The sequence below is a fragment of the Pomacea canaliculata genome, linkage group LG8, assembly GCF_003073045.1.
Source record: "Pomacea canaliculata isolate SZHN2017 linkage group LG8, ASM307304v1, whole genome shotgun sequence".
Lineage (NCBI taxonomy): Eukaryota > Metazoa > Mollusca > Gastropoda > Architaenioglossa > Ampullariidae > Pomacea > Pomacea canaliculata.
The window spans coordinates 18,323,105-18,349,606 of record NC_037597.1 but is presented as its reverse complement, the minus strand read 5'-3'; the positions used below and the strand labels follow the sequence as shown (position 1 = coordinate 18,349,606).

The 26,502-nt window shown below is 36.7% G+C and overlaps 1 protein-coding gene across 1 annotated transcript; it reads left to right on the top strand.

Annotated features, from left to right (window-relative positions):
• Positions 1–289: 289 nt before the first annotated feature.
• LOC112571357 (coiled-coil domain-containing protein 9-like) lies at positions 290–23,676 on the top strand. Its single transcript, XM_025250309.1, is given in 16 exon segments — positions 290–399; positions 7,428–7,542; positions 8,269–8,385; positions 8,948–9,040; positions 9,755–9,931; positions 11,506–11,625; positions 13,050–13,241; positions 14,551–14,724; positions 16,456–16,527; positions 16,529–16,647; positions 16,907–16,956; positions 17,635–17,709; positions 19,693–20,615; positions 20,952–21,683; positions 21,838–21,917; positions 22,367–23,676. Coding segments are annotated over 13 exon segments (2,238 nt in total). The 5' UTR covers positions 290–399; positions 7,428–7,524; the 3' UTR covers positions 21,060–21,683; positions 21,838–21,917; positions 22,367–23,676.
• Positions 23,677–26,502: the final 2,826 nt, after the last annotated feature.

Genomic DNA, 26,502 nt, shown 5'->3' with positions numbered 1-26,502 from the left:
AAGGTGTCCTGCAAATGCCATTCTATGAAAATGATATTTTTCCCTAACATCATTTCATCTTTTTTTCAAAACAAAGCAAAACAGCAAAACAGTCCCTTCGTGACTGTGCCCTAAAGAACTTCCTGGTAGAACCAACCGTAATAATGTGACATGAATCGAATGCTTGTGAGCGTACATGAACCATAAAAGGATATGCGACTTTACTTAATCCACTAATATTGTCATTATCTTCTATTCTGTATCCGCATTTCAGACCTTTGTGCAGAGTTTAACAATACCAATACGCCTTCTTTTTCTTGGACAGGGGGAAGTTACGTCCCTTCTCTGGAGAAACGTCAAAGCTCTTTAGTGTGAGAGTCGCAAAGGGTAGCTGGAGATTCGGATCATGGACCATCTTTCGTGAGTATTCTCTGGAATTTTTGGAATGTTGCAAATTTTATGCATTACCTACACAGTTACCTGTTCATAAAAAACAAAATGGCAATGATCACTACAGAATTTCTTCTTGAATAATATCTTTCTGAGCAAAAGCATGCCGAAAACTTTTCAAGCCAAGTTCATGTTCCTAAATTGGCGTCTGCTTTTCGTTGCCTCGCTTTATATTTGCAACAGCACTGGCCGACTAGTCGATGCAGAGTAGGTGAGACGAAAGTAATGCGTGGAAGTGATTCCCATCTACGTGCATCGTTTTCTTTTTAACAGATTAAAATTTGATAAAACTTGGCCGCACATTTGGTGCAGTGAAAACTTATAGACTAAAAATATACTTTGAGCCCCATCTACCTGCACAGTCTCAATCTGTTTATTTTTAATATTTTCTTTATCGTCTTTTTCATTGAACATATTATTTTCAGTAAATGTTTACCAAGTTGATAGATGACATGTGTAACTTGTATGAACAATACACTTTATCTTGAGACAACACACGTTTGACTCAAATATTTATCAAAGCTAGAAATGCAGTATGGTATGTGTAGCACCACGTGTAGTGTTTCAAAATAAAGAAATAACGAAGAGAGAAAGAGAGATAAGTTTCTTTTAGTAATCACAGACTTGCCAAAACAGCGTGATTTTGATTTAAGAAGGAAGAATATGATGGACATTGCTTATATGTTTCCCCATTGTAATTTTAACATTTTGAATGAGACATTCCACACAGTAGGGCTGGTAGGAAAATTTCTTTAGAAACCATAATATGAAGAAAATAGTTTATCTTTGATGACTAAGAACATATGTAAGTGGTTTTTTAAAAAAAATTCTTTCACAACTTCTTTCAATTGCTTTCCAATTCTTGCATGGAGAGAGAGTTTTGTTTTCACCTCTGAATCATAGCCTGGAGGGTGTTTGTTTTTGGAATGTAAAAAGAATAAAAGGTTATGGGAAATGAGACAAACCACCACCTGTGACTAAACCATAACACACAACTAGTAGCAGTTATTGGCTGTTGTCACATAGGCCTTGTGGCCTGTTTGATTTCCCCTTTTTGTTTGATCCAGACTAGATTAAAATGAGTCATTATAATGTTGTCTGGATTTGAATTATGCATGTATGCTTTATTATCCCTCAAACTCAAAGCTTAATAACATGAGATCTATAAATTTTGACGTGTTACCTAGAGGAGAAGAATGTCTATATCTCAATGTCATCACATCAATGAAATATACATTTGAATAAGGTCCTCTCTAAACAAACCCTTTTAAACCAATTCTTGTAAATCAGAGTAGAATAAGAAAAACCCAATGCCTATGTTTGTGCTGTTTACATAAGTCTTTCCAATAATGTGACCTTCTGACTGCCCACCTCCATGCCGTTCTGTGAGGAGGTAGTACTTAGTAGACTCAGAATGGGACACACCTATGCCATGAATTCCCACCTTTTATGAAGTGAACCTCCACCAGTTTGTCCCCAGGTGCTAAGGACTTTTTACTGTTGTACATGCTTTAATTACTTGTCCTGGCATTTAGAGTACCTGGCAGCAATTTTCTATAGCTGGCTCTTTGTTTTCCATACCATCAGCAGCTATTTTTTCCTTTTTAAAGATGGTAGGGCTTTACCACTGGATTTACGGTTTTTATGCTCTGTTACAGTCTGGTTTAAGGTTCTAGCTTAACGGTGGCCTTTTATTCCACAACACTCTTTTTAACATATTACTTACCCTTTTATATTATCCTTGTTCCATATATTGGCATTAGGGTGTTATTGTATCACTTCAGGGCCTTGTTTTCCAACCTTTTAACGTATCATTACTTTCTCTTGTCATGTTATGGCCTTAGTTGTTGGCGCGGCGTGAAATGCAAACAACCAACCAACCATCCATTAGTGTGAAACTAATTTAGAGCAAGCATAAATTCAAACTTGTGGCATGCATTTCTGTTGGCTGATTTACACATAACAAAATTCTCCCGTTTCTATTTCACAGAAAAACTCATCAAGGTAAATGTTTTAATTTGTTAAGTAAAATTCACAGAAATCTGGTTTTGAATTCTACATTTTTAAAAATGAAAAATCTTCTTCATCAAAGTACTTGACGTCTCATTTTTAAGATTAAACAACAATTTTAGTTATATTTGACATTTTATAAGCCGGTTTCCAGTCCTTAGTTTCAAATCAAGTTCTGTAGACATATACATGAAGTTAAATAATATTGTTTATGCAGGTACCTGCTGCTGGATAATTTTTAAAAGAGGGAAAGGGGGTTCAGATAAAAGGAAGTGGCGCTGTTTTTATTGTAGTTGCCCATAAGTTTAGGTAGATGTTTGCTGCATGAGAACTTGTTAAAAGGGTAAGCATCGATGACTGTGGGTTGCAAGGAAAGCTTACATTAAAAAAAACAACTCAGCTTAAGTTGCTTGCATATCTTTGCTACAGTTTTCATGTTGAGTCCATGGAAGAACATTTAGGCATGTTGTGGCTGTTTTTCTCTGTGGTGTTTTAGAAACTTTAATGGCTTGTGAAGATTTAAAAAAGTGGCTAGCATTTTGTAAACTAGGCAAGCAATTGGAATGCTGAGATTAATCCAAGAAGATAGTCTTGTGAGAATTTTACCGACAGCAGAAATTCAGTTAGATACACCCTATTCTGGGTGTACAGAGAAATAATACAGAATTACCAGTGCCACAAAACAGCAGAAGACTATAGTGCACATTTAGCATAGTAACTGAGAGCTACCAGATTTGTGAGTTAATAGATGATCAGAATTTGAATAACGTTTAGAAAGTAACTCTGAGGCAGCTTAGTTTTATTTAATGCTTCTTTTACTGAATATAAGGCTGTTAGAATCCTATGACTTTTATGATGCTAAACCTGTCCATTCAGCAGGAGTCAAGTCTTGTGCTGGAGCATCTACTTTGTCATTTTGGGTTGCTAAGCGAGAAAATAGTATGCTAATTGAACATTTTAAGATGTGATTGTCATAAACCCAATTTCTCTGTTCTTCATTAAATTGCTAGAGACCAAATCACCTTCTGGCCATTCTTCTACTAGACCGCATTTAATAATCGCTGAGTGTGGAAGTCAGTAGTGTGCTCAGGTTGTTGTAGCATACTATACAGTTTACGTGTCACTCATTTTTTAGTGTTTCTTATACTGAAGAGCATAAAGACTAGGGGCTATACTTTTATGCCTTCAGGACCATCTGCTTTGCTTGTAGTTATGTACATGACAAATGGTATACAGCTGGCAAAAATTATATAAATGGAATGTCAAGTTTTGTTTTGAAATGTTGATAGGGGGTGAATATTTTTGAAATTTTGGTGAAGTGTTTTATGTAGCATTTAAAATGGATGGTCTCTAATTTCTAAAGTAGAAGATAAGCAGATTAAGGGGTATTAAATTAAAGAAAAAGAGGTGATTAAAAACACTCCTTTGATCCTGCATTTCTAACTTGTTTTGAAGTGTTTTCCTTCAGCAGTCAAGTGGATGAACAAATGAACTGTACTTTAATTAATTCGAGAGTAATCTGGTTTAGGCAGTATACACAGGTGTTCCAGCAGCAGCGATGATTCACCGCTTGTTCGGTTTTACCCGCGGGATGTGGGAGGAGGAGGGGATGGTGCTTGCACTGCCGATGCTTCCCCTAGTACATTGTTGAGTGGCTCAGCTCATCAAACACCATGCCTCGTAGTTATCATGAGCGCGAGTCTTTCTCTAGGTCTGCGTCAAAGCTTTTGATATTTATTTTTATACTTCCACGATCACCTTAGGTTGTAGCTGTTGAGCCTTTTTTGCATTTCCTCTTACCACCTACCCCATTTTCCTCCTTCTTTGCCCGCTACATCAAAGCGCCATAGAATTGTACATAACACAAAACACTGCTCGCTATTTGACTCGGGCCATGACCTTGGATGCTATGTGTTGAAATCACCGGTAGGCATGGCTTGCCAGAGGCGCCAGATGAGCCGCGCCCTTATCTTCCGCCACCAACCTCCCACCCGCCTTCTCACCTCCATCCCCCCTGTCGCAGAGATCGGCTGCCTTCTCGCTGACGTGCACTTCCGTTTGTTCTACGACAGAATAATGCCTTCTGGTCGGGGAGACTCATAAACTCAGCTGCAAGTCTGTTGCCCTAGTCGTAGCCTCTTTGTCAGTCCCTTTTTCCACTTTTCCCCTCCCTTGAGAGCAGCACTAATAAGGGTGCCTACCTTTAAAGGCGTCTGACTCCAGTTTATTGGAGACAAACTACATATGTGTCATTGCTTCATGCTAGGAGAATGCTTGTCAAACTCCCTTTGTCTCTGAATGGCTCAGCCGAACAATAATCATGGGTGTGGCCTTTTCAAATACAAAAAGGTCTGCAGCCCTGTGGACAAGCAGCAGCAAACAGTGTCAGGAGAACAATTGATCTTGCACACAACCTTTTTAGGTTGGGATAATTACAACCTGTCCTGTAGGTTCCCTGAAGGGAAAGTGGAATGTAAATTGAATGCCATAGAATATGTATGAATATTTCGGTCTGTTACCCACTTTTTAGACAAAATTGCATCTTGATGGTAAAGCTGCTCAAATCTTTTTTTTTTTAAGTGCCTCTGTGCATTATAAATGCTTTGTTCAAGTTTCAAGTTAAACTCATCATGCTTTTCATATTTCCATGTATAAGATTCAAAACACATGGGTGCATTACTGTTTTTAACTTAAACCTTTGATGTTACTCATAAGTATACTGATAAAATATTAATTCTAGTGCAGTAAGAAAATGAAAATACAAGATTGTTTAACAATAAAGCTTGAATGGATTATTGAACAATATAAGTAATCTTTAAAAAAGAGTGATGTGCTTATATTTCATTAAAGATTTAACATCGGCCTCTTGAAATACCACTGGTTGAAATTGTCTTCTCGATGTATGTCTTCTTCCCCCCAACCCCACCCATTTTCTTGCCCTTTTAGTGTCTAAGAGTAGATTCAACAAATTGGGAAATTGATACTTTTTCTGGTTCAACTGAAACATTCTGGTACTTGAAAAGGAAGTTTGATTAGTGTGGTATATTTTATTGCTGTGATCAAAAGCTTGTGTATAAACAGTGAAAGAAAGAAGAAAATTCCCAAGATTGTGTAGAATTTAGGCAGGTGTATGTTGTAGTCATTGGTTGACGGCATTGTAGTATTCAGGCCATTGTCACTGACTGCCATGCCAACTTTTAGAGAATGCTGTGTCTTTTTGTTTCACTCACTTAATCATCACAAAGGCAGTTTGCCATGAGGTTCAGCTTGGCACAAGCTTTGTTTTTCTATGAATGTGTAAATGCCCGTGCAGATAAGAAAAGCATAAAGGTATAGATCACAGTGTATAATGAGGTGGAAGGTTTTTTTTGTCTTGCTTGTTTTCTACATGAATTTGAGTCATGACTAACTTTTAAATGTCTTTGTCTCTTTACTTGGGGTCAGTGAAAAAAACTTTTCCTGTTACAGTTTATATAAATAGCTTTCCAGGTACTATTCACATCATAAATTTTCTGGCATCAATATTTTTATCTCTACCATATTTGCACACTTTGTGGTTCCAAGAGTATCAAGAGTAAATGTCTGAAGATAAATGATGCCAGTGAAAAAAAAAATGTTCTTCTAGAGATCATCTTACCACTGTATAGCACTAGTGAGCAGCAGGAGTGATGCATTTGCAAAACATAGCTAAATGCACAAGCAGACATGCACATAAATATGCACACAGGCATAGAATTGGAGATGAAAGAATTAAAAAGTAGGACAGTGTAGAACAGCATAAATGCAGACATTTCGCTCAAAAAAGGGAAAAGGCATTGGCTGTCCATAGGACTTCATAGTTGTATTATTACAGCAAGACTGCTTTGCCCCAAGAGCTGTTAAGTCCATGTGCACATTTGACTGGAGGGTAGAGGGTAGAGCATTAACCTATGCCTGGAGGACTGTGGTGTGTAGGGAGATCCAATTTGCTGTGTTGGCTGGTGAAGGACAAATATTTGAAACTAAGGGTCAGCTTTATAGATGAAATGAATGTAGATCATTTCTGAACCTCAAAGAATTGATCGCTCAATTTTTTTTCATATATGATATACTCAGGTTCATAAGTTACTTTAATGGTAGCAAAGATCTAGATCCATGTAATAATTTGATTTTAAGTATGGCACTACCTGTATCAAACCACGTTCTTTAACACTCTGGACATGGGCAATCTACTGCATAATTTCTGACATCAACATGCAGTGACCAGAGGTCAAATGGCAACTGTAATTAAATAGAATTGCCATAACGTTAAGTTTCATTATTAATATCGATTGTGGAAGTCAACACTCTAGCATATCATTGATTTATTTTTTTTTGGTCTGAAGATGGTGATCTGTGAGATCCCTTCAGAAGTAATTACAGTTGGTCCAAGGGTTACGTCAGCCCCGAGTTACGATGTTTCGTGGTTACGACACATCTCCCATTTACTGTATAAAGCCTTGTTTTGACTTAAGTGGTTTTGCATCATAAACGCCGTAATGCAAACTTCGTGTTTTTTTATTACTGTTTATTAATCCTGTTCCATTTCATTATTAAACGTATTTTATATATGTTTTTTTGATAATTACTGTGTTAGGATAAGTGTTAGGGTTTACATACAGTATGTACATATGTTCCGACTTACAACAGAAAGTCGGTTTACAACGCGACGTAGGAACGGAACAACATTGTAAGTTGAGGACCGCCTGTACACAGTCCCTGAGCCCTACATTTTGTTTGCAAGTGGCTGTAAGAGACATCTGTTGATCTAGGGCCTGTGGCCTTTTTTCGGTAAAATATTTCTTTCTTAGAGTTAATCCTCGCATGTATTATACAGTGATATATGCATCATGTTCATGAACATTTTCAGTCTTTTTGATTTACATTTTAAGGGTTAATGTAGAATTGTGTGAGGAAATAAAGAAGAGAGATAATGAAGTGATATTTTGTGCTTGTTTTGTTCTGTCCAGGTAAAACTAAAAGGGGCAGTTTTCTTCATGAGTATATAGCCATCTGCAGAAAGGAAACAAATTCCAGAGGGGGCATATCACACAAATCTTAATCAGCATGGCATCTGCTAGTCAAGTAACTGTTTTTACATTTATACAGTGAAGGTCACCTTTTAAAAACAATACCTGCTAGAGAGTGTGTAATGTAATGCAATATTGTACCCAAGACTTATAATAATTCATTTTATCAAGTAAGGATTGAACAGAAAGAATAGAATTAAGTGAACAGAATAAAAACATTTAACTGTTACATTTTGACTCAAATGCAGAAAGCAAATACGTTGACTTAGGCTTAGGCTTAGCTGACATGGAAGTGTACTTTCTTCAAGATGTTATTTTGTGGTGATTTTATACTCCTGATAGTTGTAACTACTTTTCAGTAACATTTCACTAACAACTGAAAGATTAGGGGACTATCTTTTACCTTGCTTCATTGACATCTAATGATGTAAAGGCTGAGGGGTTGTCACCTTTTTTGTGGAGGTTTAGTAAATAGATTCATATCTTAATGCTGCAGCTTTCACTGCATTATACAGATATTAATTATTGTATACATTTTATACCAGAGAAAAGAACTAGTATAAAAGTTGTAGAATATAGAAATAGATGTGAGTGGCAAGCTAGTGATCTAATTTGAGGGAAGTGAACTTGCTTAAAAAAAAAGCTCTTTAATAAACCTCACCACTTGATTTTGAATCATGTATTTTTCTTAATAATTACAAGTAACGTAAAGCAGATTTGTGCGCGCATGAATGTGTAAATGTGATATTCTGTGAATATAATGAGACTTTTCTCACTGCAGGACTCGCACAAGGAGTTGTTTCTGGACATCCTGACTAAAGAAGAAAAAGAGGCTCTCCTCAACAAAAAGATGGAGGATATTCGGAAACGCAATGAAGCTCTTCAAAAACGTCATGCTGTGGGTGGACTGAAATTAAAATTTCATATTTGCAGTGGATAAATTGGTAGATTTCGATTAATATTTGGCAATATGGGTGGGTGCATTGGAGAAACCAAAAGCTAGACTATAGAATAATGTTTTATCAAACTATAATAGGGAGAGTTGTATCAAATACATGTTTTTTGAAAACTAGTAATATAGAGGATTAGTTGTAGATTAAAAGCTGTTAGAAAAGGTTTTGTCATGTAAAGATTAAGTGTAGTTCCCAAGTTCCTTTTAGTAGTGTAGCATCAACTATCTGTTGATGCAGCAGTCTCGATCACTTGCAAATATAGCTTTTTAGCTTGGATAATTAGACAAACAAAACTTTATAGCATTATAGCTGTATTGTCAAGGGTTGCATTTTATAAGATGGAGCAAGTGAAACTATGGCTCTGGTAAGATTTTTTTTTAAAATTTTGCAATCATTTCATGAGCTAGGACTATGTATTTCGAAATCTTTAACATGTCTTTCAAGTCAATCTTTTCTTATACCTTCATGTCATTTAAGTTTGCTGTGTAACAAGATATTGTATTACAGGAAATAGAAGCTGACAAGAAGCGAGCAGAAAAGTCAGGAAGTGCTGTCCCTGCCCAGCTAGTTCAGCGAGATTCCCCTGTCCTACATAGGGCAGTCAGTATAATAGTTTTTTTCTTAAAGTGTGTTAAGCTTATGCAGTAATTGAATTAAAACCAGTTTTTTTAAAGTTTGCTTTTAGTGTCAGCTTAGAAGAACTAGGAGGTTATTATGAAATCATATTCTACCAGAAATATAGCAAAACATACAGTCTGTAGAAACTTGCGTAGTGTGAAGTTGCGTGAAATGGCTACTTTTTGTGATTATGTAGAACATAGAAGAATCTAACATTTATTTTAGTCACAGAAGAATCTCATGAATTTACATTTATTATGGCAAATGTTCCTTTTGCAACTATTTGAAATGAGAGATACAAGCTAAATTAAGATGTACATAACCATTTAACATTAAACTCATAACCATAATTGATCTAATATGTACAGTCTTTTTCCCCCATGCTTAAAGACATTTTTTACCTTTTAACTTTATTAATTTGTCTGATGGAAGAAGATTGTGATCAACAGAAAATTGTGTACAGTAGGAGCAATGGCCATAATCAGTTGACATGGAGCTAAATAATGAGTGTAAAGCAGTACAACATGGATAATGAGTATAAAGCTGTGTCAGAGATTAGGTAGGGCTGAGGGTTCTGCAACAGCTATTGAAAAGTACAAAGTTTTTAAAGCACAGACTGAGCAGTGTGTGTTTTTGTTGGAAAACATTTTTTTTCCATGTTTTTCATGTCAAAGTCTTGCTCCTGTTTTGCTTCAGGTATCTCAACCAGAGGACAAAAGGTCCCGTCAGCAAGTACAGCAACAGCTGCAGCTGCAGCCAGTTCAGATCCAGCAGGTGCAGCAGCAGAGTAGACCAGCTACCCGCAGTAAACCCCTGCCTCAGGCCCATGCAGCTGGGGTCAACAGGGGTCCCAAGGACCGGCCCAAATCACAGGTAGCTGGGTTTTTTTAATTTAAGCGTGACTTGTGTAGATCTGATTTTGTTTTACTCTTCTCTATAACTGCAACAGCCATGCAAAAAACTTAAGGAGCATAGTTGCTTAGGTGGGTATCTAGCTATATCAGTGCTATATGTTTAGCTTTATGGGTATATATATGTTCTTTAGAATCCGAAGACAATAGTTTTAATATCATCAATGTAATGGTTCCAAAAAGAAGAAACTAGATTTTTTTGAGATGCTGAGAATATGTTAAGTTTTGTTCTTTAGATATTCTATTTTATAAAAAGGTTGCATTACATTCCTTTATTATAAATTCAGCTTGCATTGATATTATTTAAAATGCTTAATAGAATTATAGAAAAGCAATCATAGTATTGTAACATTGTGCCTTATAAAATCTATTTATGTGGTGAGCTAAGCATCTTTTCTCATTACCCCACTCTTTTAATGTTAGTTTCTGTACTTAATAAACTTGATATACTTTCTTATGATCAAGAAATCGATCCCAACTGAATTATTTTTGTCATAATTCTGCTAGTTTCTATTCAATTTGGTATTAATAATTAGTTGTATCAGTCAGTAAGTTTGATCTATTTGAGCAATGGCAACGTATCCATGATACAGGACAATCATGCAGTAACTGGATGTGTCGGTTTTTAAATCTATATCCTATATAGATTTTTTAAAAATATGTGTATATACATGTTTGTGTGTTGTGAGTGTGATAAATACAATATTTCATGTTTTATTTAATTTTGCTAAAACATACATGAAGGCATATCACTCCCCACAACTTCACCATGCTTGCTTTTGAGTGTTTTTTAAATTTATCTTCTTCCACTTGAAATTAATAAAGTATTTTGAACTGTATTCTTTTGCGGGTAAAAAGTAGGAAATAGTGAAATTGAGGAAAATGCCATAGTTTTGATGGGCCATTTTTTTAAACCTCTGAAAAAACCATTAGTTTCTAAAAAGAGTAACCAAGAGCACCTGTTTATGAAGTCATAGAATAGTCTCTCATTAGTTTTCTTGTGACACTGCATCTTTATAGTTTAAATAATATTTAATATGCATAAGGTTTCTATAACACAGTTAAGTAAGTCTTTAAGTATATATATATAATTATAGTTCTTGAGATATTAATGTCTTGCCTTTGAATTTAAATTTTGTTTATTTAATGATGTTTAATGCTATTGTGGTGCGTTGTGTTTATTTTCTATAGCGTTGTCCTTTTAAACATTTTCATTTGACTTATAATTTGAATTTTTTATCACTAATGGAAATGTTGCATTACTGTAGCTTTCTCTTTTCTGGTCAGTTTTTATTTCTTGCTAGCAGTTAACCCCTTTGTCATTACACACAAAAAAAGTGTAAAGCAGAGCTTTTCATTATTTGTGAACAGTTTATTGTATTGAGTGTATTGCACTTGATAGATTTCTGCTTTAGTGCTGTTTTACTATGCCACCCAATTTCTTTGTGCAACCTTTCAAGTCATGTGCTTATGCTGTAGACTCCCTGCAGAAACTTTAGTGTTACGTACAACTTGACAAATTTTGTCTGTACACAGGACATTCGATCTGATGCCTCCTATGAGTATGAGCCCATAGTTGACATCGCTGATCTTGATTCTAGACATTCAAAGGGCTCACAGTCTCCTTCCAAAAGTAGGCGGAACCCACCTAGAGAAGTGAGTGTGGTGGATTCGCCTGTGGGGACACACATGCTTGTTTAATGTTCTGGTTTCTGTATGGACAAATTTACAGCTTCTCTCTTGCCCATTTGCAACATCTTGCCTTCTTTTCCATTGCCTCCCCCCTAAAAAAAAGGAATTGCAGTGTTTTACAGTTTTAAATGGAAACATGAAAGTATTATTGGATTTAATTACTTCTTTGAAGGTGGTTGTTAAAAAATAATAAAAGCTTTAAAACAATTATAAGGATCTGCATCAGAAGCAAAAGTTATAGTTGGGAATGTAAAATACATAATAATTTCTCCCATTACAAAGTAATGAATAATAATTACTTCAATGAGTCATTAAGCATTATAAGAAAAGATTGTAACATTCCTTTTAAGGGCTATCCTTTTCGCAAACTTTAAAAACCAGACATCATTAGGACAAGTGTCATTTCTCACCGAGAATTTGTGTTGAGGTTTAATTTGTGGCTTATTTGATAGATATTTTTGTGTTTGGCTGATTTTCTTTTCTTTGCTTTTCCTGTGTGATGCTTGCTTTTTTTTTTTTTAAGCACTGTCTTCTGGCAATCAGTTTAGAACATAAAAAAAAAAAATGTAGCACACATAATGGATGAATACAGCTTAAACGTGAACAAAATTTTAAAGGAGTTACTGACCTCTTGAAAGAAAGGGCATAGGGGTGCTGCTGTAAAAAAGGTCCACATACAACATGATCTTGAAGAAAGGGTAAGTGGATGATACTAGACTGTAGTAATCAGCGGCGGCGTTTGGGGGTGGCAAATGGGTTTCACCCAGGCCCCGCTCTTGAAGGGGCCCTGCGCTTCAGCCCCGAGGTCATCTTTATGACTTATTGCTAGCTGTGTTAAACAAGTTGTGACAAAAAAAATTGATGTTGAGAAAACACTTCTAAGTTCTAATTAAGCAAATTATTGAACCCATGTCTCCACGTTAAACCCGACAATAATAACAGGCAGTTTATTAAGTTATCGTCACCATATTATTGCGCTTTAAGAAAAACCCGCTACTGTCACAAACGGTGGAAAAGGTTAATAACAATTAAAACACTAAATTCCTGCGTTATTTCGCGAAATTGATCCAGCCTATCTAACTATATAAATCAGTGCTTCCGGCATCATTTCAATAGGGATATTGATACACGTACTCCATTACCCCAGGCCCTGCGTATTCCTAACGCCGCCTCTGATAGTAATTTATATTGTAAAGTATGAATTCTTGTTTTATTACCAGATTCTATGTATCTTGATCAAACATGTGCTTTAACTCTCATGTTTGCTGCCTGTTGCTGGAACCACTGGTTGGGTCATATTCCTGTAGGACTGCAGGACAGTGGCAGTCAGTTTACTAATAGCATGTTGAGTGAAACCCATTGCTGCATGTGCTGCTTGACCCTTTCAGAGAGACTCTGTGCTTTCGAACCTTGGGGAAGCCTCCCGCAGACGTGGCCAATCCAGAAACAACAACAGTTATGAGCAGCCTCAACACAATGACATGCAGGACTTGCCTCATGAGCCTCGACAGGGATATGCCATTGTATCTCAAACATTTAGCAGCCGTATGCATGGGCGGGGTAGATTGGCCATGGAGGATGTGAGTTGTTTCTCTTGTGATTATTTACCTAATGCCTTGAAATCCTGTCATTTCAGCTTTAAATGTCTTATGACAAACAGCACTCTTTTTAGAAAGTGTAAGTGCACATTCAAGTAGATATAGCTATTTTGGCACTCCTTTTTCATCATCACTGTAACAGCCAAAGAAATGAGACTCTTAAAGAGACTTGTGAAGGAAAGTGAAAATGACCAGAAATTGAGTGTCATTTTGTGTGTGAGATGGGGTGGGGGAGTGCTTGGGATTAGATGTGTGATTATATGGGTGTGCATATAGTAGAGTAGACACCTGCTCAGCATCAAGAAGGTTCCAGATAACATAAGATCTGCATGTGTGAGCTTGCTTAAATTGGTTCTAGGTTACATTTTGTTACCTATAGTTGTAAGAACATATTTATATGCTCATTTTAAAAACACACTTGGATGCAAGCTTCCATCCCCCCCCACACACACACACACACACCAACCTCCTACTGAATGGAATGGGTAAATGTCTCTTCATTTATGAGACACAGCCATTCCACTGTCAACATTTATACAAGGTCGCTTCCTTGACATGTTTAGAACTTTGATTTGTTTCATCACAAGGCTTCAGCCATGGAAAGAACCATTGTTACCCTGGCATGCTCTAACGTTTATTGGATATGACCACTTTTTCTATGTAGGTGTAAGTTTGTTTTTTTAACCCTCTGAACATAAAGGAATTATTTCTTTTAATGAATTTTACTGGATTTAAAAAATCCATCCACTACGATTTAAATGCCAAAGATGATATTCTTTTAAATTTGTGAGTGAACACTATAGTAAAAACAGTTCTCCATAAATAAAACAACTACAAACGTTTAAATAGTACTAGTTATATTGCAGGTAAACATATTATTATTGAATATCTTGAGGTATAGTTTACAATACATATTACATTCTGGTATTTAATTTTTAAGTATCTTGCTGGTGTAATTAGAGGAGACTGTAAGGTGCAGCCAGAAAGAAAGAACTATGCCTAAAGATATACTTTAAATTTTTGTTCAAGACTTTACAGACTCTGCTGACTTAAATATATGAGATGAAGAATATTGTGCATGAAATTTGGATTTTCAGTGTTTTGTGTCTTACTGCATGCATTATTATTGCATCATTTGTAATCTTTTAAAGTCCTAACATTTGATGGAGGCCTTGCATGCAATAGTGATTTAAAAAAGAATTTGTTGGTAATTTAGAACACAGATTTATTGAGACAAACTTTTAGGTAATTAGATAAGTTAAAAAAAAAATCTTTCAATGTCTTATTGAAGGGGCCACCACCAGATCCTGGCTACAATTTTCTAGCTGACAGATCACGGGATACAGATGCTGCAAAACGAGAGGCTATTAGGCAGAAGGAGGTTCTGCGCCAGCGACATCCCAGAAATTTTGGTGGAGGAGATTTCAACAATGTAAAGACCCAGATAAAAATGGACAAGCAGAAGGTAAAAATTGTTCATTTCTTTGTTTATATTGTTGCATTTTTAGTCGAGGATTTCTTTGAAAGAGGTATAAAATGGTCAGTATTATTGTGGTTGATGGCTGTGCAGTTTTGTTTTGTTAATAATGTTTTACTTTAACTCTTGCTATACTTGAGGTCTAGCTCTGCTAGTTTGTTCTGAAAACGTGGTAATCAAATGCAGTTATATTGTAAAAAGTAGACTTGTTGTATACCAAACTAAAGGAAAACGAATAAGCATTGATTATACTAAAGTGATGAAGTAAAAGGAAGCGCTAAATTGAAATATCTTAATTATGAATTCTAATTTTTAGTATGGTCTGCTAAAGGATAAATATAAACATCACAAAGAAGAGATTTTGTATGCCTTTAGATAACACATTTTGAACTTATAAAGGCTAAAGTTTGTTCCATTGTCAATAGAATATACAACTTTGTTCCTAAATTTTATTCACATTTGCTATGGATTGCTGTCCAGAAGATTTTAACTATTCATCATCTTCATTACTTTGATTTGGGTTGTAATACAATAAAATTCTTTGCAAATGCAAAGTGATAATAAATATAGTCCTTTTGATAGCAAACTGAAGGAAAGTGACTAAACTTTCAAGGTATGATAAGTAAAAAGGTAGAAAATGAAATATTTAGCATTAAATTAAAAAAAAATATATGTAGTAGCATGAAGGAAAACATCTCCTGTCAAACTAAAGAATTTAAAATAAATATTTATAAATTTTTACAGGATATTTAAATTTTGTTTCTTTTTTTAACCTTCTGTACATAATGGCACTACACAAAGGGTGCATCTGATAATTCTGAGGATACACTAATCCTTATGACAAAACATAGTTAGAAATATTCCAAATTTAATAAAAAAATATTTAAAAAGCAGGCACATTAAAAATGATAATGATATGTACTCTTTGTAAAATTTGTCGAAAATAACTGTTTGAGACATTATAACTAATCACTAGGGATCATAAGAAGTAAACAAAAGGTCAGCTTACTTTTCTTAGTCATGACTGATTATTGTGTGGCTTAGATGAATAATTTCATTATCTCCATTTTCCTTATCATTTTCATCAGAAATGAAAATATATAAACTTTCAGCTTCAGATATTTATCAACTAAATAGGGAAAACAAAGATCTGCTCTGAATCCATTTGTATGCACAATGATGGTAAAAAGGAAGGAAGCCACATGATCCTTCTCATCTTTCTCTTTTAAGTACAATTATATAAATTTGTAATCCAAAAGCAATAAAATAACATTTCATATAAAGTTTCAAAAGAAACTGAGTGGCATTGTATAGTGGGTGAGGGTCAATATTATATTTTTTGAAATCAGGGGAGCCATATAGTGAGAGTTTTTAAAAAAAATAGCTGTTTAAAAAGTTTACCACATTTTTTTTTTGTCTTATTATATGTAAATGAGAAACTTGTCCTTTTTTGATGTGTTATATGTATGACTGAGATATGTAATTGATCAATTCTTATATTGGCATTGTTCTGATGATCTGCACAGAGGTGGAAAATCTTAAACCCTGGTGACTTTTTATTATGAAAAAACATCTAGGGGCTTAGATAACCTTTTCTTCTAGTACCAGTAAAAATGAGGATCGATGTGTTAGCAGAGTAACTGGTGATTTTTCTTCTTAGAACTGCATAATATGCTATTTGCTAAGACATTATCTAGTGCTTTGAATTATATCTTACAGGAAAAAGACCGACGCAGCTTTCCTCCCAAAAATAAACTGGAAATGACAATGATAATGACTGGCTCAGAGAGATTTCCAGTATGAGGAATGGAAGGCTGAACGCATGAGAGTAGACAAAGAAAGGCTGGAGCGTCAAAAAACAGCATCTGGCGAGTGGCGCCGAGACTGGGATGCAGAAAAGAATTTTGCAGAGTGAGAAAATTTTCACTTGCCCTGGGGCTTTTTGTTTTCTTATATGCACTTTTTTTTTGAACATCTAGGAAATTTAGGCTTTGCCTGGACATCAAGCTCAGCTCTGTGTGCATGTGTAGCCAAGTTTTTCACTACTAAAGAGTCTCAATCTTACTGTCTTACCATGGTGTTGAGTAGTGATTTTTTTTGTAACCTCTGTTTTTGGATTTAAATAGTGTAAGAAACATTCACTATTTTAAATCTGTTCAAAATTTTTCAGCTTTGAAGATCTTACATCATCCAGCCGAACTGAGCCAGCTAAAAGACCAGGTAGGAAGTCATCTCCTAAATATTGCGTACAAAAGATTGAATTTTAGGATTACAGATTGAATTAAAACAAAAAGAGTATGATTAGGAGTGAATTTTTATGAAGTGCTTTATCTGCACTTTATGTACCACTTATACAATACAGAAAGGAAGAAAACTTTTTGAAGGATGAACATATAATGAGGGCCAGCACCCTGCCCTATAGATTGTCAAGCATATGAGGTCAAGTGGTTATTGATTTTTCCCCCCCTCCAACTCTCTTAGTCTACTCCAGACAAGGAAAGTGTATGCACTACTCCACCCTCTTACAACCTCATAGTTTTAATCAGTCTTGGTAAAGCAATAAACATGTACTTTTATTATAGTAATGACTGTCTCATTAGACAACAAAAATTAAATTGTATTTTTGTTGTTGCATTTTGAAACACTTGAGAATAGAATCAGAACACATATGTGGAATGCCATTAATGCCAGATTTTCAGATAAACTTACAAGTATAAAATTAAGCTGGCTTAGGCTGAAAAAGTAGTTTATTTTAAGACATTAGTTTTTGCGACATTTTCAAAAGCTTCAAGATTTTTATTTTTGCAAGTTTCTTTAAAAAAGATGTCTATGAGACAGTGTTTTGGGTTAGTGTCATTAGCAATCTAACTTTTTACAAAACCCTGTTCATCTGGCTAGCTGGACGGATAGGTAGTGGCCGATTTGACCGTGGCGACCGAGAAGATCGCAGAGCTGAAAATCAATTGACGAAAGGTATATGGCATGCCTTGTGCAAAGAGATGCATGCTTTCCATGCCTAGCCTGTCAGAGCTTTTTTTTTCTTGTGAGCCACTCATTTTGTCAACAGCTGTCAGGTGGAGTAATCTTGCCTCCTTTGCTTGCCATGCTTTGAAAAGAACTGCCCATGCTGAGGCTAGCTTAAAAGTTGATTCATTTATGGTGTGTATTGTTATGTATGTAGAAGAAAACTGAAAAAGGAAAATTCACAAGCAATTATTAATACTGTATGGTGCTGCTTTAGACAGAGTATACAAACTGGTTTAACTGGTGTCAAAGATAACTCATTTTCTAATCTGAAAATTTGTCAGTGCTTGCTTACTTAACTGTATTAATATAAAACACTAGCTCAAGTCCCATGTTTTTCAAAAGAATGTATACTGATTATGTATTGTGTACACTTTCAGTTTCTGCATAGTGAATGGGTCACAGTAAAAGTTTTAATCAAATCAGCCTGTTAAATACATACTTTATCGGTGGTTTGTTTCAGTACAAAGTGATATCAGTCTAGATACCAAAGAAGAAACCCTTTTATCCACTGTAAATGTGTTTTTGTTTTGCTTATAATTTTATTACTCTTGCTTGATTTACCCAGTTTTCATTTTCTACAGATTGCTCTTTTTTTATTATTTATGCATGCTCCTTGCAGATTTAAAGAGATTTTACAATAGGTTTTTGAATGAACTTTTGATATTCAAATCCTTATACAGTGGAACCTCGGTTAGCGAACGCCTCGGATAGCGAATATTTCGGTTAACGAACAAAAATTTCGTTAAAAGTTTGTCTCGGATAGCGAACAAAAGTTCGGATAACGAACAGCCAAGTGAACCACACGTGACCGACCAGCATGTCATCATTCGCGCTCGAGACACAGTTACGATCAGTCGTTCCTTATCTGTGTGCATCCTTCTTATTTAGTGATTGTTGTGCTTTATTTTAATAAGATAATCCTCAATAATAGCTCCAAAGAAGATTAAGAGCAATTAATAGTAGTGAGGTAATGACAAGGAAGCGGCCAACAAATGAATTGAAAAAGGAAATGTTTTCAAAGTATGAAGGTGGCATGCGTCTGTCGGATATGTGATGTCGTAATACCGAAGAATTTTACAAAAAAGATAGAGGGAACAGACACTGGACAAGATTTTTCCTTTAACCTCAAAGCTACAGAAAAGGGAAGTCACCCCGATTTTATAATGTCACGTGCTCATGGAGGGGAATCAAAGCAGTAATTCCACCCCTTCCTCCCCACACCTGCTTCCAACCACGCCGTCAAAACAAGTTTTCTGATGTTTAAATGCTTTCGTTAATGTTTTAATGTTTATTTAACACCATTTATACTGCATTCTAACTGTTCTCATTAAAACAAATACCTTTATAGCCAGTAACTTTCAAATATTAGCGAGTCAATAGGGGCTGGGAACCAATTAAATCTATTTCCTTTATTTCTTATGGAAAAAATTGTTTCGGATAACGAACATTTCGGATAACGAACAGCTTTCCAGAACGGATTAAGTTCGTTAACCGAGGTTCCACTGTATAGTTCTTTATGTTATTGAAAAGTATTTTTTTATTGCAGTACATTTACAGAATACTGAACACACACACACACATATATATTAAATTTTTGTGTATTTTTCACCAGAGGCCATAATTTTTGCCTGATTCGTCTATGCGGATTTGGTAAATTTAGTATTCATCAATGACGATAAATTGATTTGAATTGAAATAAATTTTGTAATTTGGGAAATAATGTATTGTCTTGGAATTGTGCTGTCTTGTGTGCATATAGGGCACATGTTTCCATGAATGTATATGTGTAGATAGTTCTTCCATCTGAAATCCTGCATGTTGACAAAGAAATAGGCGTTCCAAAAAAGAAATTGCATAAATATGATACTTGCAGAGGTATGAAATGAGTATTTGTTTATATACTTTTATAAAAGGTGACTTTTGTTCCAGTTCCAATCAGCATCCAGACAACCGTTGAAGCTGAGCGTAAGCCACCTGCAGGTCGAGGCAGAGGTCGTGGTAGAGCTAGGGGTCGAGGTCAGGGAGGAATGACAGGAGCAGGAGAGCGCCCACCGCGTCCTCGCACTTGGTCTGGTGGAGATGACTCTCGCATTGTAGAGTGCACGAATGACATGCTGTTGGTGAAAATAGACAAATCTCGGGGTATCGATGATCATTCAGTGGAGGTGGAGTACTCTGAGGATGTGCCTGTTGATAACACTCGTAAGTCATCATCTCCAACAAAAGGCAAGGTGCCTGCTCGTAAGGACAGCCCAGTCAAACAGCGTGCCCAGTCTCATCATGCCCATCCGCAACCAAAGCGTGAACAGTTTCAGGATGCAGATGTAGCACCTATGGAGAGCCCACCGGCACCATCAGCAGTTGGTGACACAGTGGTTATGTCAGCACCTCAAGCAGTTCCTGCCACTGTACTCAGTCAAGATAGCAGCATGGATGGTCGACCTTCTAGCCTCTCACAGTCCCTCTCTCATGGGGACACAGATGAGTGGGAGGATGTAACAGGCACAGACTCTGATATGTATGGAACAACAGAAGATGAAGGTGACAGTGCCATAAAAAATAAAAGTTGTGATCAATCCAGACAAGAATGCAAGTTAAACCCTGAGGCTCCAGTTTTTCTACCCACTTCTCCAGATTTGACATCACCTGCTCATGTGAATGTGTATAATTGGACAAAAGAAACGAAGACTCCAGTAACACCATCTTCTCCAGACTTGCAACAACTGTCAGATTCACCTGAAAAAAGTAGTCCCGATGCTGTTGATTTGGCACCTAAAGTGCAGATGGATGAAAATCTTGAGCTCAGCCCAGTCGCAGAAAATGAAAAAGATCAACACCTTCATATCAGTCTGGTATGGAAGAATGGGATATTTTTAGTAAAATATATGTATAAAGCATGCAGAATTGCTAAGAGTTCTTAAGTTTTCACCATTTTGAGTTTCTTGCTTATCTGCCAAGTTGATGTGATTTGTATATTTTTTTGTATGTTTGAGTTAGATAAAAGAGTTAAATGCAGATACAATTGAATTAAAGATCACACAAGATTATAATTCATCAGCTGGCAGTGGTCATGTCTCTTGTGCTAGGAATGAGCTTGGGTGGTATTATACATCCCTTGGTGTTTTGTTTTTAAAACCCCTTAGCTACTAACAATGTGCGCTGATTTCTGGATCTTTCTTTTTTTATAGGAGAAAGAAGTAACAGTCTTGGAAGACACTGTTAATGGACAAAATGAGTCTGAAGATACCCCTGCGCAGATGGCTCCGAGGAAGGTGCTTATCCAGAAGAATACTTAGAAAATGGTTCTGGCTTAGATGAGGCTCTAGAGTCTTACAGTGCAGAGGGTTGCGAAGAAACTTCTCTAAATGGTGAAGAAATGAATGAAGATAATGCAGAGGACAATGCTCTGGAACCTGATGATATTGCTGAGGAAGCTTCCTACCAGCAAACAGGCCAGTCCTTAGCAGACGAATTATCTAGTTTTGGCAAAGACAGTGAAGCTACAGAATCTGAAACGGAAGGAGAAACCCCTAATATTGGCAAAGACAATGAAGCTACAGAATCTGAAACGGAAGGAGAAACCCCTAATATTGGCAAAGACAATGAAGCTACAGAATCTGAAATGGAAGGAGAAACCCCTAATGCTGGCAAAGACAATGAGACTGCAGAATCTGGGCTTGAAGGAGAAACTATTGTCAGCAAAGCCATAGAAAGTAATGGCTCATGTGAAAACTTTTGGGGAAAAGTTGATACAGATGATGCCCCTGGCAGTTGCTCCACTGCCCCAGAACAGTGTGATATAACCCCTTCCAAAGATGAGGAGCAGATGGCTGCTGCGGTGGAAGATAAGTCAAGCATTGAGCCAGTCCTTGAAGCTAGCACTTTATCTTCCACACAGAGTTCCTTGGATCAGCAATCAGGTATAGTTGACTTTAATGAAACATCAACTAGAATTACTGCTGATAAAGTTTTAAAACTTGTTTTCATAGCAGTACTTTAACTATTAATATTGACATGTAGATGTTCAATTTTTCTTTAGAGTTGATGTTGAAATGAATCATATATATAAAACAGGTGCAACAGAACAGATGTCACCATCAGTTTTGGAGCCTGATGGCTGCATCTCTTCAGAAAACGTGGTTTTAGCTCCCCTTGTAAGTAAATATTTTGTTCTGTGGCTATTAACAGCACTAAAAATGATTCAATATTGGAATTCAAATTTACTTGTGCTTTTTGTAAGATTTATAGTAGAAATTGATGTTAAAACCAGCAACTGATAATTACTTTGCTAGACATCTCGATATGTGTGCTAGAAGAAAATGTGCAGTAGGATTTTTAATGGTATATTAATCACCGAGTATTCCAGTTTCTTCCCTTACTCTGCGATCCAATCATGTACACAGTAACTGCATTCTTGTAACTTAATCATTCCTAGTAATTAGTTGCAGGATTATTATGATGTCAACTTAGCTCCAAGCACATATGCATAGAGCATACATAATGAGTTAATTATAGGTTTGGATTTAAGAATGAATGGAAACTGTAAAGCTTTAGGGGGGGGGCAGGTATGGTATTAAATAATACCTTTTATTCTTTATTGCAGTCAGCTGCAGATTTGTGAAGCAAAAGGATGCTGAAACCATTTCTTTTTTTCGACTGCCGTCCAGTATTTAGTGCAAGTGGGAGTTGGACGGTGGATGCTACTAGAGGGCATCATGGCAATGATGTTTCATGTTTTTCTATGTGTTCTAACACTTTTCTAACAAGTATTATTTCAAAGATCACTGTTCTCTGCATGAATAATTAGTGTGCCTTCAAGGGAGGAGTCCTAGTGGTCAGGAATATTTTGCCATGCTCTAAAGGCAATAAGATCTGTATTCTTTCATGTAATCATCTTTTCTTCATTTGCACTGCCTCTTGTATGTGACTAATGAGTATGGTCCTTTTGAGTTTTTTATGTTTGTTATCACCACACCTGCACCATGTATGTATATTTAAAGCAGTTTTTAGGTGTTGGTGCAGAATACTTGTGATATTGCTTTTAATTTAATATGTGGACCTTTTGTCATTTCATTTGTATGAGAATACATTTCAAGTCCCTTCTGTTTGTTCCATGTGCAATAACTAGTTGGAAGGAAACTGATTAGTGTGGAAGGAAGACCTCTTTAACCAAGTCTAGAGCTTTGTACAAGAGCTGCAAAATGTAGTCTTCCAGTACAGTCGCAGTTGAGCATCTTGCTTGAGCTGCATATGGGGGAATTCTCCATTTGCTTAGTTCTGGGTGGTTTGTTTGAAATCTGGTTTTTTTTTAAAATTTGTGTGTGCTTTTTATGTGATTTAAATATGAGAATGGTTGATGCAGTTCTAGCTTAATTTGTAGTATTGTTTTTTTCTAAAATTTTATTTTACAGAAGGTATTTTGTGACCTTACATTTGATCATGCCATTTTATCACATTATATAGAAAATCATAAATTGACTGTGGAACCACAGATCATTTTTGACTGGCGCTGTATAATACTATCATCAGGTATTTGCCAAAAGATATGCAGCAAAAAAAAAAAAAAAAAAAAAAAATCGCTTGTATTCTGATCTTTCTGTCCATACAAAATCATGCTATTTTGCATTTGTAGCAAGTGTTTTCACTGTGAATAGTGATGCGAGTGTGCTTTCTAATGTTTGGACTATCAGAACCATTTTTTTGTGGATATGTATCCAGGATAACCATCATCAGCATTTGTTTTCAAGAGACAGCAACCATATTTGTAACTTACAAATGACCCTTAAAGTGCAGGGACATTCCCACAGTGTATTACGACAGTTTCAGTGGACAGTGCATCTTACATCAGGTGCCTAGCCCTCACTGCTGGCTTGGCCTGGAGTTTTCCAGTTTAATAAAAATGGCCAATATGAATGTCTTCAGACTTTTGATAATGTACACCTGATTGTGGGTGAATAGGGTTGGCGAATGGGAGTGCCTCAGTGGATTGATTCAGGTAGGAAAAGTTTTTTGTTGCACATTTTAAACTAACAACAGGATGAGAAAATAAAAATTTAGCCATAGCCCGTTGTTTCCTCCTGGCTATTTCCCTTACATCTTTAGCCCTCTGCCCCTCACCTCCTGTTTTTGTGGCGTTGTTGCTGTGCTACTGTATGTATTTCTTATGCAGCTCTATTATTTTCTTCAGGCACATTGAGCTTACTGCCAAGCAGGAAGATGCACTGCATGTGATTACTATTTTTTGTAATAATAACAAGGGGTTTATCCAAATGTTGTGTAGGACTTGAGGCCTGGCTAAGCATAAACGACATAGTCGTAGATGAAAATGTTTCCTAGTGAATTTGTTACCAATGTAAAACAGACTGGGTCCTAAATTTGCAACAATCATGTGGCATGAATTTTGATGGGAGTTGGGACAGCCCTACTGAAAACCCTGCATTATGAGTTTTATCAGGTACGATGAGCTGCTCAATGATGCATAGTTGCTGACTATTTCATGTCTATCTTTTAATCCTGCATCCATACTCTTCCCCATAAACAGCAATGGTAGAATTTTTTAATAGCCACACAAGCACAGAAACACTGAATAGGGATGAGTGTCTTTTTATATTTTTATAAATCTTATTAGTTTCCAACACTGCTATGTAGTTTGTTGAAAGTTTAGTCACAGTGCTGTTGCAACCTTTTGATTTCTAGTTGTCTTTCAAAACCATCAGACTAGACATCTGGCATTTCACCAGCACCCATAAAGCACCGAAGACAAACATCAATCACACCACCCTCCCCGAGTTGTAGGCGTAGGAGGCAACCTATCGGGCCAGATATCTGGTGGTTTCTGTGAAAGGATCAACCTGGTTGGTTGGTCAGTTCAGAGACAAGAAATATTCTCCTTTTTTTCCCCCCGTGTGTTTATATGAATGTCAAAACATCCTACTGTAGAGTGAAGGGGAAGGCAAAAACACCAGATGCAATACATAAATATGATTTAAAAAAAATACCTGGCCCAATATGAGATCTGAACCGAAAACATTTCAATCTTCATCGTAGGATCACAGGCTGAGGAAGAGCGAGGGACAGCTTGCCAGAGAGCATGTTAACAGGAAAGATTATTTGTGACAGCTACAAGAATGGGAAGCAGAAAACACCACAGAATTATTGATTTACAGGAGCAGACAGCACACTGACCGTCCACGCCATTCACCTCTCTGCACTACGACAATCAGCCACTTTGGACAATCAGCCTGCAACACTGCTTCCTCCTCACTAATCAGCCACCAACATGCCGGACTCTATCATCCTGGTAGTGTGTGTGTGTCTTGTATTTGGTGAAAGATTTAACTGAAAATATTCTTTCAAAAAAAAAAATTCAACAAGTTGTTTGGAAGTAAACCTTAACTTCTGCACGATCGATCGTGTTCACACGAAAACACAGTGTGGGACTGGCGTGACGTACGCATTGTCCACCATGAATACAACTTTGCCCACTGCCTGCACCACGCTGTCGCACGAGCCCTGCTGAGGGCGTCACGCACGCTAGTGATGTTTGTGGAACTGCTGGGACTGGCCAAGTTCCTACAGCCCCGAGGCTGCCATTATCAATCTCTCAGCGTCAGCAGCCAGAATGAATTATCAATGAGGAATGCCGAATGCATCCAGCCCCTCACCCGCCCCAAACATACCGCACGCCATCCCCTCCCTCAGAACACCTCTTCCTACTTGTAAACATCGGTCGGCAGCAATCTAGACACTACCACAACAAGTGTCACTAGAAGGCATGAAAGAAGAAGAAAAAAACAAATTGCGGACTGTTAAACACACCGAGGTTTTCAGGGGGATTGCATGCACACCTTTCTAGACAAGTGGGGCGGGGTGATAAACTCCGTCTGAAATAGAAGAAACAAAGGCGCAGAAAATTTATCATGCCATTGTTTCCTGCACCACACAAATCTATAAAATGTATAATACATGTTCTATTTAGTGGCAGTGACCTCTTCCTGTGCCCCATTAAACTTAATTATCCCGTTCTTTCAGCAACTCTTAATTGACCATCGTGAGGGAAGTGGTGGGTTGATAGAGGCGTGACACAGCTTTAGCCACTGATACAAAACTCCAGCTATGTCCCTGTATAATGGGCAGACATGGCATCGATTCCAGAAGTCCGCATCCGTTCACAGAAACACTGGCTGTGGTGGTGAGGTCAGCATACAGTGCACGCAGATAGCCGACCAGACAGACAACAACAACCATCAGGCAGATGTAAAATTCCTCAACAGGCACGTGATACCCTGGCCTTTAATCTCAATGTGATATTAACATAAAGCTGGCTACTGTACTTGGACAATTGTGGATATCACAGAGGTTTTTCGGTGTTGGGACGAGGAGTCATTGTTGGGACGATTGGACACGAGCAGTATACGGCGGTTGGATATCTAAGTGCAGTTTGAGCACCCTTCAACCATTTTGTTCAAACAGAAATCTCGATAATCCATTAGTACTTTAAAATGAATTTTATTCTAGAATTTAATATTGTATAACAATTTCAAAAAAAACTCATGAGTGCATCGAACAATCTAAAAAAATTACTGGTCTCCATAATTTTCATAATCAATCAAACACTTCTGTTTACTTCTCGATCCTCATCTTCATTCTCATCCACACACGTTATGTTTGCCTAGGTGTCATCTGTTTGCTGCCGCTTGTTTCTTTCTCCTCTGGTTGACTGTTGGTTCGTTGGTAGGC